This window comes from Alosa alosa, chromosome 10, assembly GCF_017589495.1.
Source record: "Alosa alosa isolate M-15738 ecotype Scorff River chromosome 10, AALO_Geno_1.1, whole genome shotgun sequence".
Taxonomy (NCBI): Eukaryota; Metazoa; Chordata; class Actinopteri; order Clupeiformes; family Clupeidae; genus Alosa; species Alosa alosa.
Window position 1 is genome coordinate 11,364,265 of NC_063198.1, and position 18,854 is coordinate 11,383,118.

At 43.4% G+C, this 18,854-nt stretch overlaps 1 protein-coding gene across 6 annotated transcripts; it reads left to right on the forward strand.

Moving 5' to 3' along the window:
- Positions 1–856: 856 nt before the first annotated feature.
- On the forward strand, positions 857–18,671 carry phf20a (PHD finger protein 20, a). Of its 6 annotated transcripts, none has more exons than XM_048254780.1 (19): positions 857–1,009; positions 3,355–3,452; positions 3,980–4,202; positions 4,700–4,784; positions 4,935–5,011; positions 5,107–5,593; positions 5,819–5,926; positions 6,069–6,233; positions 7,613–7,663; positions 7,861–8,130; positions 8,407–8,655; positions 9,285–9,383; positions 10,553–10,714; positions 11,405–11,580; positions 13,112–13,211; positions 14,346–14,541; positions 15,311–15,650; positions 15,898–16,114; positions 17,170–18,671. In XM_048254780.1, the coding sequence occupies exons 2-19, from the start codon at positions 3,370–3,372 to the stop codon at positions 17,310–17,312; spliced, it is 3,231 nt and encodes a 1,076-aa protein (XP_048110737.1). In that variant the 5' UTR covers positions 857–1,009; positions 3,355–3,369; the 3' UTR covers positions 17,313–18,671. The 6 variants fall into 6 exon arrangements, with proteins under 6 accessions (XP_048110737.1, XP_048110739.1, XP_048110740.1 ...); XM_048254782.1 differs by having other exon boundaries at positions 3,980–4,190; XM_048254783.1 differs by having other exon boundaries at positions 3,980–4,151.
- The last annotated feature ends 183 nt before the right edge of the window (positions 18,672–18,854 follow it).

Here is an 18,854-nt window from a genome sequence, read left to right on the forward strand (position 1 = left end):
AGATTTATTCATGTATATATGAATATACAGGGGTGTAGTGGTAAAATAAGAGGTGGGTAGAATTCTGTCATCACGGTAAGATGGACAGCGCCATGCGGTATCGGATTTTTTAAAAAGGCATTCAGAACATGTTTGACGATGGTGGAGGTTATTGTCCAATTTTTATAACGATACCAGTGGTATTAAATGGTTCCTAGAGTGTTGATGAGTGTACATATCGTGAATGTGGATAACAGTGTTTTACAGATTTTTAAATGTTAAAAGTTGCAATTGATGAATAAACTCTTTTGAGAGGTGAATAAACTCTATAAGAGGTGGATAAACTAGTTCAGAGATGGGTAAACTGTTTACTTGCGGTTAGCCTCCATTACATCCCTATATATATATATATATATATATATATATATATATATATATATATATATATATATATATATTATGATATATGTATATGATATATATTATTATTATATCATATCCATATCTCAAAATTTATAATTTCACCCAGTGACTTCAGGTTATCCAAGGCAATTACCCACCCATTACTTTGGACACAATTGGCTAATCATGAAGTCTTCTGGTCTGTGTTGCTTTCTTGACGCGGGGGTGTCTCAGTACACTTCTGATGTCAGCAAATTGACACTAGACACAAAACCCCTATCCTTTATGCAAGCAACATGTCTGAAAAATAAAGAAAGTGCTTGGGACCATATAGAATGTAATTTCCTTTTTGATTCGACAAATTTACTACACTTATTTTATCGTCTCTGATTCCACACATTACACTTTGGAGCGGGATTTCTGAAAAGACCAGGTAAAGATGCAAATTATTGTTTTGTGCGCATGCGCAAAGAGCCCAGCTCTGTATACCACCACACCGGTAGTGTGGCTCGAATTCAGTGCGAAATTGAACTGCGTGTGTAGAGCTCAAGGAAACGTGTTTCTGTTCCGCATATCAAGAACAATCAGTATCATCAACCTCAGATTTGTATGGGGATAAAACAGCAAGGTAATTGATTTCTCAATGTCTACAATTTATCCAACATTATAAAACAATTTAAATGGTATAGGCTATGCATGGTTGGGTTAACGGTTCCTCCCCCTAACATAACTATCAGTTCTTTAGCCTAAATGCCAAATTGTTTTTTATTATTATTATTAACGTGTGTATTTCGAAAGAAAGGCCTAGCATGTTTCTCTTCTGAGGTATTTCCTGTCTTAGCATGCTTTTTGCAATCACCCATGTCATGGTTCCTGTCAACACAGTGCAGGCAGAATCCAGGTCAGTTCGGACAAGTTGGTTGCTCTGCATTCTCCTGTATTAACTGACTGAGTGACTGCAGACCTGGGAAGGGAAAAGAAAGGCCTTGCTTGCAATTTTGAGTGACAACCAACAGAAGATGTCTAGTGAATCTGTAACCCCAGCTAGATCAAAAACAACAAAGAGTGGACAATACACACACCATGAGCTGAATGATTTAGCATACTTGCCACCGAATACACCTTAATTATCAATGTTCAACATCATAATATATTTAGTGATTATAGCTAGCAGTGAAATTGAAGTGTTCTGAGTTGTTTTCGTGCAGATAGCATTACGCCGGATGCAAAACAATTCTGTTTGTTTTATGTCCTGTGGAATAAACCAAATTATTTAAAATGAGAGCTATTTGTATCATGATTAGTATATTGACGTGGTCTGTTGTGCTCCATAAACGGCAAGTCAAATACCTTAGGTCAGACGTATCACACCCATACGCATACAGGCGAACTCGTCTCGCCCTCCTTTCAGTTCATAAACAAAAGTGATCTCAGTTGCGCGCCATTTGCGTCACTAGCTATCACGCCGTCGTTGTAACAAGCTAACGGAAGCACGGTGATACATTTATTGCATTATCATGTATATCGGGTACTTGTATCAATCTATTTATTATATTTTCGTGTCATGGACGCTTGTTTTATGATCGGTTGCATAATAGACACTGTAGCGTTCAGGCAATTCCTTCCTTTCGCCATTGTTTCCTACTAGGGGTGGGCCAAGTGGAGTTACCCCTTGCGATAAAACACGTGGTTGTCCGGCGTTTTTTTCCTTTCAAGGGCCAGCGAACTGTACAAAAAAATCAACTGAAGGTGAGTTTTTGTTGTGGCAGCAACGTGAATTAGATAATGACGTCGTTAGCTATTGTAGGTCTGTTTGTTTCCTCGTTGTCTTAATATTTTCAATCCTTTTGCAGACTTCTGTTTCTCCTTTGTTCTTCCTGATTTCATCCATCCCCTTGTCCGTGTCAGACTAGAACCACCTTGCACATGCTTATTAAATAAAATACTAGCTTGCAAAGAAGGCTAATCATAGTTGCTTAATGTAGGCGATATGGACTTTATTTCTTGCCAATTGTTTTGATACGCTGTTTTGAGGTTTGTAAGTAAGTGGTCTGCATCTTTGTGCACCGTGAATGTTGTGGATTCGATTGTTCATCCCTAGAATGCCTTACTCAAGGATACTCAATGCCTTACACAGCATAGCTAGTGTTGTGGTACATTAACAGCCTGTCAGTTAGCCGGCCACCACCCACGCATTCTGTGTGAAGAGACCGCAATGGTGGCCTCGTTTTTGTTGAGCTGTAGTAGGCTAATTGGTGTAATCGCCTTACCATAGAAATTATCATGTAAGATGTCATGCACCTCAGCTGGCTTCAGAATTAGTGATCCGAATCTTACAGTGTTATCAGATACAGTAGCCTACGTGCAGTTCATTGAAACTAACTCAAGAGTCAAAATGAAATTAGCCTTTTTTTAATAACGCTAAAATGCTGGTAGCCTATACTTTACATGTTTTAAGGTAATGTCAAAACTGAAGGTTTACATCTTATTTAATGCAGTGTTGTTCAAACTTTTTCAGACCAAGGACCACTTAACCAATAATAATAAAAAAAACAAATCACGGACCACCTAGCTAAAAAAAACACCTACTTCAACAGTATATTACACAATAGGCCTACTCACTGAACCACCTTGCTTATTGTGTCAGAGGGTTCATATGTTTTAAACTGGCATAGCTTACATAGCAGGCGTTGCAAAACTGTTTGGATTTACATACAACTTGGGTCAATATTGCAAACAACTCATGTAAATTATATTTTACCTACTTGCGGACCACTTGGGATAGCTTGCGGACCACCACCGGTCACCGGTCCACACTTTGAGAAACACTGTTGTACTCATTACATACATAGTTGAATGGATGGCACCAATTATGGATGATGATTATGATGATGATTTTTCCCTTAACTGACATCTGTGTTTACTGGTGCTGTGTTGCCTGGGTAACTGTCTCCATGACTCCACCGCATATAGGTGGAGGGAAGCAGCATGAACAAAACGCCCCCCAACAGACGCGGCATCACCTTTGAGGTGGGAGCGCAACTGGAGGCTAGAGACAGCCTAAAGAACTGGTGAGTCTTGCAGTAGCTTAACCTACCTCTCTTCCTCGAGTTGTTCAGGATTTATTGTTTGAAATACTGCTCTGACAGTGGTCAGAGGCTGGGAAAAAAAACATGTGGAGCCTGATGTCCATCAGGCACGTACAGTAGATGTGCTACAGGGAGACAGTTCTGATATACAAGACAACCTTCAAATAAGATAATGCATTAATAACTATATATATTTCACATATTAAATATGTAGCTAATATTAGATGTTCGCTGATCATTCCACTTATTTGGCTGGAGTTTGTACCATTGTGCAGATTGACCTAGAAACATTGCATGAATGAGATATACCTACCTACCTAGCTACATAGCTGCCGAGTCAGGATGTGATCTGGCCTTCATCTACCTCCGATTAGCTAAATTCTAACCAGATCCTATTCGGAACAAGTTGCCATTTAGGTTTGACCTTTGCGTGGCAGTCAAGCCACACATGTGGTTATTCTTTCACCAGAAAAAAAAAAATCTCTCTCCTTGCGTCCTCTCTTTGGCAGGTACGCCGCCAGCATCGAGAAGATCGACTACGATGACGAGAAGGTCTTGATTCACTACCGGCAGTGGAGCCACCGCTACGACGAGTGGTTCGACTGGGCCAGTCCGTACCTGCGGCCGGTGGAGCGCATCCAGCTGAGGCGGGAGGGACTGCTGGACGAAGGCCCCACCCCTGTGAGAGCCAAACCCAATCAGCTTCCCTCTACTCATTCCGTAGGTCTAGAGGCAAGGTTTTTTTTCTCCATATTCTATTGGTTCCCCACGTAAATGGAGAAGAGCACCCTGCCTCTCTGGAATCCTGTATTCTCTGTGAAAGCAAGGTTAAAAAATATTTAAATTATTGATAATGAAAATAATAACGATAATAATAAGAGTGATGGCAATAATAATAATAATAATAATAATAATAATAATAATAATAATAATGAACCTCTGTCATTGTGATCGGACAGATGTGAAAGTATGATCATGATGATGATGTGAACTTTTTGAATTGTATTCTCTCGATCAAATTCCCTCATGTAAGCAATTTTGTTTGAAAACAGGATTCACCCCCGGGAATGACTCATACGTATAACATCCACTGTCATGAGATCCTTTCTAGCGCCATTGTGTAACATTGTGGTTGTGGTTTAGTGGTGACCAGAAGCAGGATACACTGCAGCTTCCCAGACTAGGACTAGTTCTGCGATCCTAATACTGGATTATTCTGATTGTTTCAGGGCTTTCGTGTGAACGACAAAGTGTTGGCCAGCTGGTCAGATTGTCGCTTCTACCCTGCAACTGTCTTGGCTGTCAACAAAGATGGTGTGTGATTATTTATTTTTATTTATTTTATTTTTTTTAAACAGAAATCAGCAGTGTATTGCCAGATGAACTATAGTTTCTGAATTTCAAAAGATGTGCAAATGCAGATCCATAATCATTCCTTCTATCCATCTCATCTATTTTCCCTAGCATCCTATACCGTAAAGTTTTACGACAATGTTGTACAGACAGTGAAAGGAATCCATGTCAAACCCTACACAAGATCAGTAAGTTTATTTTAAATATTACTTTATTTTAAATATGTTTTTATTTTTTGTCAAGCCAGAGTTCATAGTCTTATTTCTTTTTTCTCCCGATAAAGGGTAGATACAAGGGCAAGCCGCGGGTGATGGACAGAACCCGAGAGCGGTCATCGGACAGGAAGAACCATAGCGGGAGGGAGAGGAAGCCACCGGAGCACAGAGCCCTGAAGGGGAAGAGGAGCAGGCCCAGCTCATCTGACCAGGACGGAGAGAGCAACACGGACGAGGAGGAAGACGAGGATGAAGGTCACTGGCACCAGGAGGAGCGGGAGGGACCGGAGTGTGCTGGAGTAGAACTCCTGTCCGTTAGCCTGAGGGACGAGGAGAGGAAGCCCGAGATGGAGGAAGAGGAGGGGAGTAATACTCGCTTAGCTATCGGGAATGAAGGTATGAAGACTAATGGAGAGACTGACCAGAAGGGGTCAGCGGAGAGCAATGGCGTAGCTGAGGCGTCCAGTCATCATGGAGGAGGAGGCGGTGGAGATGGAGGGCCGGAGTCGAAGGAAGAGGGTCACGCAGAGGAGACGAGAGAACCAGGGGCAGCAGGTGGGTGCATCTGTACAGCACGCTCGCAGGAAGAGACACGTCCATAGAAAGACACCCAGAGGAGATGATTCTACTGTTACTGTATCTTAAGGCCTATGCGAAGTACATGGCATTTTAGAAACTGTAGTGAGAGATATGCTGTCAGTGCACGATATCATGATCAGTGCATGTAGGTACAAGTACATGGTTCCCCATCATATCTGAAGCCGAGTCTGTGCTTTTCAGATTCTGGCTCAGGAAAGGAGGATGGGAATGGATCAAGTCTCGGGAAGAGGCGAGTGTCCGTGGAGCAAGCTTGCCCCTCAAAAAAGAGCAAAGCTGACAACCACTCGGGTATGTCCTCCGTTGTTTTTAGTCAGTACCTCTTGCCCAGCCAATGAGAATCATTTCTCAGCTTTGAAGGTCACCAGCTCTGATGATGGTGTGTCATTGTAATATGAGTTCTATCTACATTGTGTTTTATTTATTTTTCTAGAACATGGTCTGCACAATGGAACTACCCACACTGAGACATCCAATCAAAACCTGCTAACCGCACCAGTGTCTGCTCCGACCGAAACGACTCCAGCTCAGCCGTCCAATAACACAGAGGTCCAGAAGGCTGAGGGCCAATGTGAGGTGCCCACACCGCCTGTTAAACGTAAGTAAAAGCGATACTGGTTTCATGTTGAGCTGTTAGTGTGTGGATCAGCTATTTAGTAAACAAGGTCATATGTGCCACTTATTCATTGGAGGGGGAAAAATTTGCAGGGTTTTGTATAAGTGGACACCATACTCAAGAGCTGGTCTAGTGTCCATTGTTAGCCTGTTCATTTAAGTGGTTAAAGTGAGTGAGAAGTGTATCTAAAATGGCTGTCCCTACAGCTGTGGTTCTTCAACTTTTTGTCCTGCACAAAACAATATTGGCCAAGTCTCATGACCTCCTTCTCTCCCAACCCACAGAGTTGACAGTGCCAAACTCCCTCAACTGTTAATTACGGCATAAAATGGAAAGTAGAAGCTAATACCTAACGAAATGGGGGAGGGTGGTATCTTATTTATTATTGGCAACAAGAAGCAAGACAAGCAGCAAATATACATTCAATTCAGAGAGGAAATCATTTTGTGACCCGTCCTATGTTCAGGGGTTGCGCCCCACAGTTCAAAAACCACTGACCTATGGTACATGTATGTGTTTGCTCCATACCAGATAGAGACAGAACATGGGGATTTGATTCCGTAAGCTGGCTTGTTGGTGTCATTGCCTTATCTCTGCCCTCTGCTGGTTGAAGAATGTAACAACAATTGTTTTTGCCTCCCACCTACTTTGTGATTATGCAATAGCTCATTTTAGGTTAAATGTATCTGTGTAGTTCCGTGCAGTGTGCACTGCCCAGTACCCTATGCACGGAATGCTGTCAACATCAAAATGTCATATCAGTATTTTGAAATCTTAAAGGGCTGTACAAACTGGCAGCCTAAAGTTCCTAAAGCAGTTTTAAAATCCATGTGAAGTGAAGATATTATATAGCCTAGTACTAGTGCAGTGCCCGTTCAAACATGCCATTCCTGTAGGGGGTGGGGGGGGCATCATTCCAGCTAAGCATTCAATAATGAATACTGAATATTATATTATGATATATTAGCCTATAATTAATGTGCAGTAAGCATAATTTAGGCATAGCTGCATGTGACATTTTTACAGATTAAAATGACATAAGCGTCAGCTGTTTTTAGTTTAAGCTGTATGTTTATTGATAAGCTTATTGAATAACTTCCTGATAGAAAAGCAAACCATTTTGTGGAATGATGCATCATCGTGTCCGTAGCAAGACACCTGCCAAGTTTGAAATCAGTCGTACAAACGATTCGAGAGATATGCGAATGACGTTCCTGTAATTTATAGATAGATACTTCAATATATAGCATAGGTATAGATTGATTATAATAATTGTTTTAGTATTTTTTGTTTGTTATTATTTCTGTTGTGTGATGAATGCCTGATCTTTAATGGTTTTGTGATGTTTTTCTTTCTCTCAGCTGTAAGGAAGCAGGGCTTCCACAACCCCAACAGATTCAGCAGAGAGCCATGTGAGTAAATCCCTGTTGAAAGGCCCCCTCTGTGCTGTGAAAGAGAAAGAAACAGTTTATTTCTCTCTCTCTTTCTCTCTCTCTCTCTCTCTCTCTCTCTCTCTCTCTCTCTCTCTCTCTCTCTCTCTCTCTCTCTCTCTCTCTCTCTCTCTTATTCTCATTCTTAACCCGTCTGCATGTCCCATCTGTCCCCTCAGTGTACAGGGTGGTGAAGAACCAGCCGCCCCCTGTCCTCTCCATCAACCTGGACCACAACGCCTTCAAGTGCAGCGTGCCGGGCTGCACCAAGTCCTTCCGCAAGGCCAAGCTGCTGCACTACCACATGAAGTACTACCACGGCGAAGAGAAGCCCCTGGAGGGCGAGCTCAGCCCCAGCACGGGTGGCCCCAAGCAGGCCGGGGAGAAGCAGGCGGCCCCCGTTCCGAGGGACAGCCCCAAGCGGAGGCGCACCATCTCTGCTTCAATGCGTGAGTGCCAGTTGGACAAGAGCCATCTTTGCAGGCACATGAATGCATGCAAAATGTTGCATACAGTCATATGCACATACACACACCCACATATGGATGTTAATTGTATACCATCAAGTGTTGCTTTCATTAATGATGCTTAATGAGTTGTATTGATCTAATCAAAATCTAATCATATGCACATGCACCGAATGAAAATGAAACGTAAAATGAAAGGTGTGAACGGAGAAGGTGTTTGTTACATGAATGTGTGTGTGTGTATGTGTGTACATTTAGACTCTTCTCAGCATAGTCCTAGCCGGACCCCCACGTCTCCCAGATCAGATGCCAAGGCTGGGGTGCTGTTTGGGGAGAAAAGGCGCACATCAGCGCCCCCTATAGTCGACATTCAGCTTCAGCTACAGCAGCAGCATCAATATCATCAACAAAGGCCCTCACTGAAGGAGAAGAGCAAGGAGAACCTGCTGGAGAGGAATATCCACACAAACACAGATCGAGACAGGGACAGGAGCCCTATAGACATAGGTAAGTGTGTGTGTGTGTGGTGATGCTTCTGAGCACTTCAGAGCACTTAATAGAATATTCTTCCTCATATTTACATACATCAACTATCAATATATCTACCATATACTATGTGAACATGAAATTGCACTCTTTTTGAACAGTGCAGGTTCTGTAAACATGGTGGAAAAAAGATAGTTTGACAGTAGAGAACTATTACAGTCATGATAAGCAGATTCTTGTTGGTAACCTTTTTATCAGTCATGTTTCTTATGCAAAGCGCTTATGGGCATGCATTTGGATGGTGGGACTTTTGAGGGTTTGCTAAAGGGAAGGTATGCAGCCCTGTTTGTTTGGAGTATTGAGATACAAAATGGCTACTTTCGTTGACAATCACTGGATGGTCCTTTAGAGACCGAGGTAAAGCTATATAACACATAGAAAAATGTGTTCTTGCAAGTAGACTTCCATGGAAGAAATGGAAACTGGCATGTTTGTCTCTTGTTGTAGGATGGTTGTAGAATGTTGTACTCTTCTGAGTTCTGCTAGATTTTATCCATTTGACAGACTCCTCACCAAACCAGAGAACAGTAATATAGTCTTGTGGAGATTTAAAAACCTCTAATTCCTGAAAAAAACATTCCTCTGAGCAGTATGCCTCAAAGAACGAGAGAAGCCGAAAGACAAGAAACCAAAGGATTTCCTCCGCATTAAACTGAAGAAGAAGAAAAAGAAGAAGAGGTCTAAGTCTGGTAAGAAAAAAAACACTGCCTGGTTAAGAAAAAACCGCCTCAGGCCATATCCACAGTCTGCACTGCAGCTTGTTTCTGCTTTGAGTCTCGGAGCCAAACCAGCCTTCGATTAGTCTGATGCTCACTCTGACTACTGGGGAATTCTGCAGTCGAGGGACTCACTCAGCAGATTTAAAGCTTAAAACCAAACAGCAATTTTCCCACAAAGTCTGTTATTTTGTTTTGTTTTGTAAAAAGCACGGGTAATGGTAGGGAGAGAGGAGGATGAAAGGATGATGCTCAAGTTGGTTTCCAAAGTCTGAGCCAAAACAACATTGCTCAGGGACTGCGCTAAACACTATGCCTCGCACATACAAACAGAATTTCAGTTGGACATCGCAGATATAGATAGTTCATGTTTTTCTCTAATCAGGGAAACTCTTTCCTTTTAAAGGAGAAATCCGGCGATTTTTCACATAGCCCCCATGTTCATGCCCCTAGACTGTAACTCTGTAGCTGCCTGGCTACTTTAGCTGTTGGCTGCAGCAACTCGAGCAAGGAAAAAACGATTGTTTTCGGGGGTTTTTCGACAGTATTCGTGTCCTCGAGAAACTGAGATCTATGTGAAAAATCGCCTTTCTCCTTTAAGACAATGCAAATATACAGCAAATATACAGCTGTTTTAATCTATATGCTGTCACAGGCTTAATCCATATGCATAACAATATGCATCTTGATGCGACACTCTGAAATAATGAACCACGTATAGAGATGGTCAGTATTAGGAAGCTATGTTTTCAAGGGAGTGTTTTACCCATACCTTGACTTTAGCTTAGTAAGGCCTATGTTCTGGAAACAAGGTCTTGACATGATCTGTGAGAATTGCTGTTTGAAGTTGGTCGGCCATGACTCCGTCGTGATTGACAGGACTGCATGTCTCTTCTCTTCTGGGCGTCTCGGAACCTCTGCCCTGATGCCTCCTTAGCCTCGCTGAGCTGCTTTGTCGTCGCCCCCACCCCCCCCACCCCTGTTTGTTTGCCTGAATGTCATGGATGCAAAAATGTCAACTGATTTCTGATTTACGTTTTAGTATTTTTTGTTTTGTTTTTACAAGTAATCTGTTGCTTTGCGTCTGCTTTCTCCCCTCCCCCCCCCCTCTCCCCTCCACTCGTTTCCACCGTTGTGGCCAGATTTCAAAGGTAGTGAGGAGAACATTGACATCTCAGTATTCCAGCAGCACTCCTCCTCCAAATTGGGCTTGTCCCACAAATTCCCCCCCGCACTCAGTCACAAGCCCGAGGCGTACGCCAGCAGGCCCGGACTCTTCCACACACAGCCAAGTCGTGTAGATGGTGGGTACCTGCGTGCGTTTGTGTGGGTGTGCGTTTGTTTGGGTGTTTTGTGTCTTTGTATTACTGACATGTTTCTCTTTCCAGGCTTGGCATCATTCAGATACAGACCTGCTCTCAAACATTATTGTCTTAAAGTTTTTTTTATTATTATTATTATTATTCCTCTCTGGCGAAGGACTGTAATGATTCCTCAGTAAGCTGAAGCTGATAATATATGTGCCAGATTTTTTTTAGCTGTGTTGCTGGGCAACCATATAACAGGTCCCATGTGTTCTGATTGGATGATGATAAATTTGCCTACTGGTGACTTTCCAGAAAAACAGTTGCTGTCCAATATTAATGGGAGCATGCCAGAACAACAATACTCAGGAACATTGCCCAGCAACACTGCTCATAAAGTTACGTTGTGTATCATCAGTTTAAGAATAACATGGCATGGAATGCATGAGAACAGGTCTTGTTTCCATGGTGTCAGGTCTTAGCTTCCTTGCAGCTTCCTATGCTTTCCCTTATTGAGCTGTGCATTGTGTGATTTGTCACGAATGTGAGGCTGTGAGCTAGAATAGAACGTAGACTCAAGGTCCCATTTCAGTGATCTCAGATTCCAATCCTTGGTTTTAGATAAATCGTCAGTTGTAATTGGTCAAAGTGATTTCCCGGTCTCTGCCTATCTATCTCTGCCCTCTGTAGACGAGGACTACGCGACGGATTGGTCCACAGACAGCTGTGGGTGGAGCGAGGAAGAGGCGGAGTGCGGCGTCACAGACCCTTTCCTGAGCGACGACTCCGCTGCCACGGGAACGCGAGGCTCGGAGATTGTGCGTTGTGTGTGCGAGGCGGAAGAGGACAACGACTTCATGATCCAGGTGAATGAGAAGACCCTGCTTGATGACTACTGTGGGGTCACCACAGTCCACACACCACTTTACCTAGGGAGAACCACCACCTCTGTCCTTGAACACCAGAGTTTCTGTGTCCATTTGGGTCTCAGTATAAGTACCGTATATACTGTTTCCAACTTTGCCAAGTCCCACCATTGTTGTCCTAACTTTAATGACCGTTGTTTATGAAGACTTGAGCCCACAGCACCACAGTAGTCTGTCTATAGATGGACTGAGTAGTGGCTGATTTGTTATTGAATGATTATTAAGTGGGCATGTTTTCATGTCCAAAAAACAAAGCTGTGTGTGTGTTTGAGAGACTTATGATGTCTTCAGGGCTTACAGTGCCATAATTCAGCCACGGACCATGAACCCTTTAGCCGCCAGGGTTTAAAAATAATAAATTGGATTTTTACATCAAAATTTCAAAAGGCCATGGCTTGCAAGTGGTCAGAGATAAAGTCCTACTGTAAATGTGAAAATCATTGAGTATTAACAAAAGTTTATGAAGGGGGTAAATTTACTCATCTAATTCGCATATTATGACGTCACTGGATGGTAACCACCGTGAATTATGCACATTTCAGTAAATACTAGATGTTGAACATATTTGAGCAGTTTTACTTTCTTTTTTTGTCATTTCACCCACATAACAAATAAACAGGAAAACAGTCACATGTGTAAACCAACAATAGTAAACTATTACTATAATCACAAACCCTATGCTACTATACAATAAAGTAGCCTGGTCAAATCAGTTCCTATCGCGGGTGACTTTGTAGTTCTTCAGAGCCCTATTTTTACAACCGCTGCTGTCTATACCACGTCCATTACGGACACAATCATCACTATTGCCACTGGCACCTCCAGCTATGTTGGGCAGAGGGTCGAAATAAGCATGGTATGCTTAGTGGTCACTGTCGCAAAGACGCACCTCCATTCAGACGCACCGTCACTATCAGTCAATAGACGATCAATCATATTCTCCAAAAGGCAGATATTCTCCTTCAAAATCAGAAAAGGTGAATAACAGATCCAAGACTTCATCCCACGTGAATATTTTTTTTTGGAACATTTGGTGTATTTTTGCTTCAATTTGTGCAAAACTATGGTCCGCATTGCTTCCGCGTTATGGAGGAAATGCACGTCTTCTTCGCGTGTTTCTCGTGAGTTTCTCGCGTGCTTCCTGAAAACTTTGAACAAAAAAAGGTTGAGCTTGAATCGAAGCTCTGGGTGTCTGCCAACTAGTGGTCAAGAGTACAAATGAGATTTGACACTGTACTCGGGTCTATCGTCTGTTTTATTCAGTAATGACGCTTGTCGCAATATTGCGACATGGCCGTTTAGAGGGTTAAAGATTTGGAAATATATATATATATATATATATATATATATATATATATATATATATATATATATATATATATATATATATATAGTATTACAAGGGGTCAGATGCAAACATTTCTGACAGAAAAATGTCCTGGCGCTAACCCCTGTGTCTCCTGCTCTCCAGTGTGAGGAGTGTCTGTGCTGGCAACATGGCACCTGCATGGGCCTCCTGGAAGACAACGTCCCAGACAAGTACACCTGCTACATCTGCAGAGACCCACCAGGTAAGCACCACCCTGCCTGCAATACACAGCTCAGCGTCCCAGACAAATATACCCACCCGGTAAACAACCCAGTCAGCACCCACGCCCACCCTCATGAAGTCAAAGTTGACCCGATATTTAGCAGACGCTTTTATCCAAAGCAATGGCGGGTTCAGGAATCTAACCCAGGTCAAACAATTGTCAGTCGGTGGCATTCATTTCTGCTCCACCCCAGCCTGCAACACACAGCTCCACATCCCACACAAATACACACAGCTCCACATCACACACAGATACACACAGCTCCACATCACACACAGATACACACAGCTCCACATCACACACAGATACACACAGCTCCACATCACACACAGATACACACAGCTCCACATCACACACAGATACACACAGCTCCACATCCCACACAGATACACACAGCTCCACATCACACACGGATGCACATAGCTCCACATCACACACAAATACACACAGCTCGGCCCCAGTTGTGGCGCAACTGACTGGGGCACCTGCACCGTACGCCGGCGACCCGGGTTCGATTCCCGCCCCGTGGTCCTTTCCGGATCCCACCCCTGCTCTCTCTCCCATTCACTTCCTGTCACTTTCCACTGTCACTATAATTAAAAGGCATAAAAAGGCCAAACAAATATACTTTAAAAAAACAAAAACAAATACACACAGCTCCACATCCCGCACAGATACACACAGCTCCACATCCCACACAGATACACACAGCTCCACATCCCACACAGATACACACAGCTCCACATCCCACACAGATACACCTGCTACATCTGCCAAGACTGCCCACCCAGTCTCCCCCACTCTGAGGTCCTCCCGGGCTGGGTTCAGCACCAAACAGCAGGCCTTTCTGCTCTCGCACGGAGACTGATGGAGAAATTCAGGCTCTGCCGGGCCTTAATCTGCAGCATAACTAAGCCGGTCTCGTATTAATCGGCCTTGAGTTGCATATTAGAGGGAATTACACTTTCCTGTGTCTCACGGTGGATAGTTTGCCTTTAGTTCAGCTGGTGGGTTTTTATTTATCTCTTGCGTGTTCACTCGCGCGTTCACTCTCCCTCTCCTTCTGTGTTTACATTTATCTCTGTGTGTGTGTGTGTGTGTGTGTCTGTGTAGGCCAGAGACAGAGCCTGCGGTACTGGTACGACCGCGAGTGGCTGAGCAGTGGCCACATGTACGGCCTGTCTTTCCTGAAGGAGAACTACTCACATCAGAACGCCCGCAAGATCACCACCACGCACCAGCTCCTAGGAGACGTGCAGCAAGTCCTGGAGGTGCTCAACGGCCTGCAGCTCAAGATCAGCGTTCTGCAGTGAGTACAGCGCCACCCTCTGGTCAAAAGCATTCTAGGATGCTGGCTTGGAAACAGTCATCAAGCAACGACTCTATACAAGCTTTGTTCTGTGATCTATCCATCCATCCATCCCTGTAGAAACTGCTCGGTGGTCATTGCATGTAGAAGAGATTGCATTTTTTAGTTGCCAGGCAAGAGAGAAGAAATGAGTGCCAGAGAGATTTCACATTTCCACAAGAGAAATTGATGGGAAATGTTTTTGGGGTGAAAACTGCATGTAGTACACAGGCCCTAAATACCATATCGGACAGGAAATGGAAGTGAATGAAACATCTGATGTGCGAATCCAGCTCAGTTCTTAAATAGATTGCAGACAGGCTTTTTCATGTCCCGAAAGGGTTTCTAAATATAGCGCAAATACAGTGATTTAATGCCTCCTCGCTATATTTAATGTTCTGCAATCTGAAAATGGTGATGACGCTTTCTAAATATACTCCAGAGGCTTCCTGAGACATCATTTTCTGCCTGTTTTTACTCAGGCCTGAGAACCCATTTAAAGCAACCAGGCGTCCTTCTATTGTTATTCCAGGTTATCTAAGTCCTTGAGTTCTTGCATGCGGCATCACAATACTGAAGGAGCCTCTCGGTATTGTGTTCTCCATGGACCAGATGTATTGTTAGGCTAGCTCCCTCACAGAGAGGAGGGCACTACTTGCCTTGAATAGGCGAGCAGACACTGAGAGGCTTTGGATGCAGAGTCAATGCCATCTGTCCCTCTCTCACACAGGAGTCAGACCCACCCAGACCTCCGCCTGTGGTGCCAGCCATGGCGGCCGGCAGCCAAGGCCATCAAGAAGGAGGAGGACCTGGACATGACCTACGGGGGCGAGGTCCAGCGCCGAGCGCAGTCGACCTCATCGTCATCCATGTCGTCGTCCGTGTCCTCGTCGTGTTCGTCACCGCTCAGCTCGCGGTTTCAGGACGCCTTCATCTCGTACATCAGCAGCGAGCACTGCTACCAGAAGCCACGGGCGCTGGTGGTGGAGAAGAGGGGCGGCTCCTACATGGACGCAGATCTGCACGCCTATGACACGCAGAGGCCCCACGCCAGACAGCGGTCAGACCAGGCAAGTACAAGACAGTGATGTTTGCTGGAGAGCTGCTATTTAAAAAAAAAAAAAAAAACACATTCTGCCCAGTATTTGCGGGGGTTTTTTTTGCCCCAATCCTCCTGTGTGGGACCTTCTGTAGGTGCACATCTTTGCACACGTTGTGTGTACATGTGTGATTATTGCCTGATTTATGTTTATGTTAAGACATGTTTATCTTCTATGTTTACCTTTATTAAATGTTATGTGTTTGTGTATGTATTAGGAGTCTGACTGTGGGCCGTGGGGCCCTGAGGTAAAGGTGAAGCAGGAGGAAGAGGATGAGTATCCCAGCGGCCATAGCACCATCACCACCACCACCACCACCAACAACAGCAACAGCGCCCAGCAGCAGCAATGGCAGGCCAACCTGCTGGACCACATTGAGTCTGTGCAGGACGAGGTGTGCCACCGCATGGACTTCATCGAGAGGGAGCTGGACAGTGAGTCCCCGTAGTCCTATTTATATTTAGACCTTTGCTTAGTCGTGATTCTTTTGTGGCAGCTTTACAGACTTCATTTGAAAGTCAGGCACTAAGTATTAAAGGTGCAGTCAGCGATCGTACGCGATTTCAAGCCCATAAAATGTTTCACATTCAACAATCCTCTCCTAACGATCTGCTAGCTGCCTATTCCGTGAGTACACTGTACTCCAGTCCAGTCACTGTAGGCAGCCCAGGCTCCAAAAACTGGAAACAAAGAAAGTGGGGACAGCCTGTCCCTCAAACAAAAACGAAACATGAGTGGGAGGGGTGAGCGACTCCAACTAGAGAGCCCAACTAGAAATCTGATGGAAGTAAAATGAGTCAGTGTGTGAGCTTAGACCAAGACCAATCAATCAAACCATCTTAATAGTCAGTTTGAACATATCAGACACTCCCCTAGCGATCCAAGTGTTTTGGCAACCACACTGCAGATTCTTATGGACCACTAGCTTTAAAGACAGCCTTAACTTGTATGCAAGGTGGATATGCAGTCAGCACAAGGCCCTTCACTATAGACAGCCGTTGCCTTGGGCATTGCATTAGCACGGTTTTGGTTAACGCTCCTGTCAGCTTGTAATTAAGGCCAGACAAAATGCTGACAGAAGTCTTGCAAATCTGTTCCCTTTAATTAGTCAGGCTTGGATGCAGTGAACCCTTCTGCTCTGCAATACAAATCTAGGGTTGCTTACCTCTGCCTTTAGCTCATTTGGATTATGCATTACAAATCAGTCAATATATTTGTGTTATTTACTGTTTGTGTTAGTCTTGTAATTAGTTTCTGTAAATTAAGATCAGATGCTCTCATTTGCAGAGCATCTAATCTCTCCTTGTGGCATGTGTGGAATGATTATGCACACTAGTGTTTTATTGTATGTATTAATTGAAGAATTGAAATGCTTTTGCTTACGTGTGTGTGTGAATGAATATGTGTGTGTGTATGTTGATGTAGGTGTGTGTGTGTAAGAGTAGGCCTACGTTTGTGTTTCTAAATTGGCCGTTTTCCTCCTGTGCAGTGCTTGAGAGCTGTCTGGACTACACGGGCGAGCTGGAGCCGCCAGAGCCTCTGACGCGCCTTCCCCAGCTTAAGCACCGCATCAAAGAGCTGCTCTCGGAGCTTGGCAAGGTGCAGCAGATCGCCCTCTCCTGCACCACCTGAGGGCGCCAGAGAGCACCATGGCACCTGCCAGCGTGCACCACCAAAGAATGAAAACCAGGAACAACTGACATTTGAAAAAGGAAAGAAAGTGATATAACATTTCATTTAAGACGTATAATGCGCCCATACTCCAATCTCATCTCCACTGTTCCTTTCTTATATGAAGTGCTGATTCTAAAACAGCATGGACTGGTGAAAGCCATACTAAAGTCTACTCCAGTGTTTGTAGAGGAGGGCTCAAGGAGGTTGTGATTGTTGGGTATCTTTGATGTGCTGTAACAATGAGAATCTACCTGAATGTTTGCTCCACCAACTACAACATTTACATTCTCCTCTGTCCTTTTTCTCAAAGACTGTCCAGAACTGCATCTGCATTGTGATGGACGATTAATTTGGCAGTGCTGGCTGTCATGCTTCTTTTGAAATCTCCTCTCCCCCAAAAATATTTCAGCGCTTTGCCTCTGATCAATTGCACACTGTTTGCAGAAGATTGACCTGAGCCTAGTCTGAATGTTGGAGTTGTTCTGATTGAGCATGGGACATCTTCAAATACGTTATACTGAAAAGGCATGGCAGAACTTTAATCCCACTTGCCTCAATAATTTATTGTAATCAATCACATTTTTGTGTGATCATATCTCCAACTCTTCATGTTTATGTAGAAGCATTTGGAGTGGTGAAATCTGCCCTTTAGAGACTGTGAAGGTATTCTCTGTAGAGTTGGTTTCCTTGATGGATCTTCCATTTCTGTTTCCATTTTCATCTCGTATATCAAAAACAGTGTTGGAAGCACTCAACAGATCTGTCTGTTGCTTGTAATTTTTTGTTTGTTTGTTTCTTGTCTCTGTTGTTCATTTCCAGTCTGTTTTCCTTTGTAAATAATTTAGAGAAAAATTGTGTTTGTTCACTTTATTTATTGCTCTAGCAATGCAAAATGGATTGAATCATTGATGTGCAGAAAACCTTAATACTTGTTCACAACACAGGTATAAGTGAAGATGAGCCTATGGTCCACAGCTATGAAATCAACTGCTTTGTCACAGAAAACTGAAAGTAGATTTCTAATTCTGTCAGTACCTCCTAAAAGGGCATTTCAGGTGATTTTTGTTGACTAGTTTAGTACCTTTGTTTCCTGTAAGGAATCCATCTTCAACAGATTCCCTTCTATTCCTAGGTGTGAAACTGAAAGTGAATTTCAATCTGTGATTCTGCAGATCTTCTGTCTGTATTGTCTCTTACCAGTATAGAGAATGCAGGTTCCATGTCATACAATTGGGTTGGATGAAAAAAAAATATTTTGCAGTTCTTCTTGGGCAAACTACAGTGGCACACTCAATAAATTCAAACCTCTGATCTGGATTTGTCCCTGTCTCCTTAAATTTCTGTTTGCAAGTCTTGAAAGAGTAATATTTTAACATGGGTTTCAGCTTTAGTGGTGTATAGATAGATAGATAGATAGATAGATGGATAGATTTACTGTATAACATTAAAATCTCAGTTTTTAATAATTGTTATTAAAACAATATGTGTATTGGTCAGAGG

Coding starts and splice junctions, on each gene's coding strand:
- phf20a (XM_048254780.1), top strand. CDS start 3,370: ATGAACAAAACGCCCCCCAACAGACGCGGCATCACCTTTGAGGTGGGA. Junction 5,927..6,068: donor CAAAGCTGACAACCACTCGG/GTATGTCCTCCG, acceptor TTATTTTTCTAG/AACATGGTCTGCACAATGGA. Junction 9,384..10,552: donor GAAGAAGAGGTCTAAGTCTG/GTAAGAAAAAAA, acceptor CGTTGTGGCCAG/ATTTCAAAGGTAGTGAGGAG.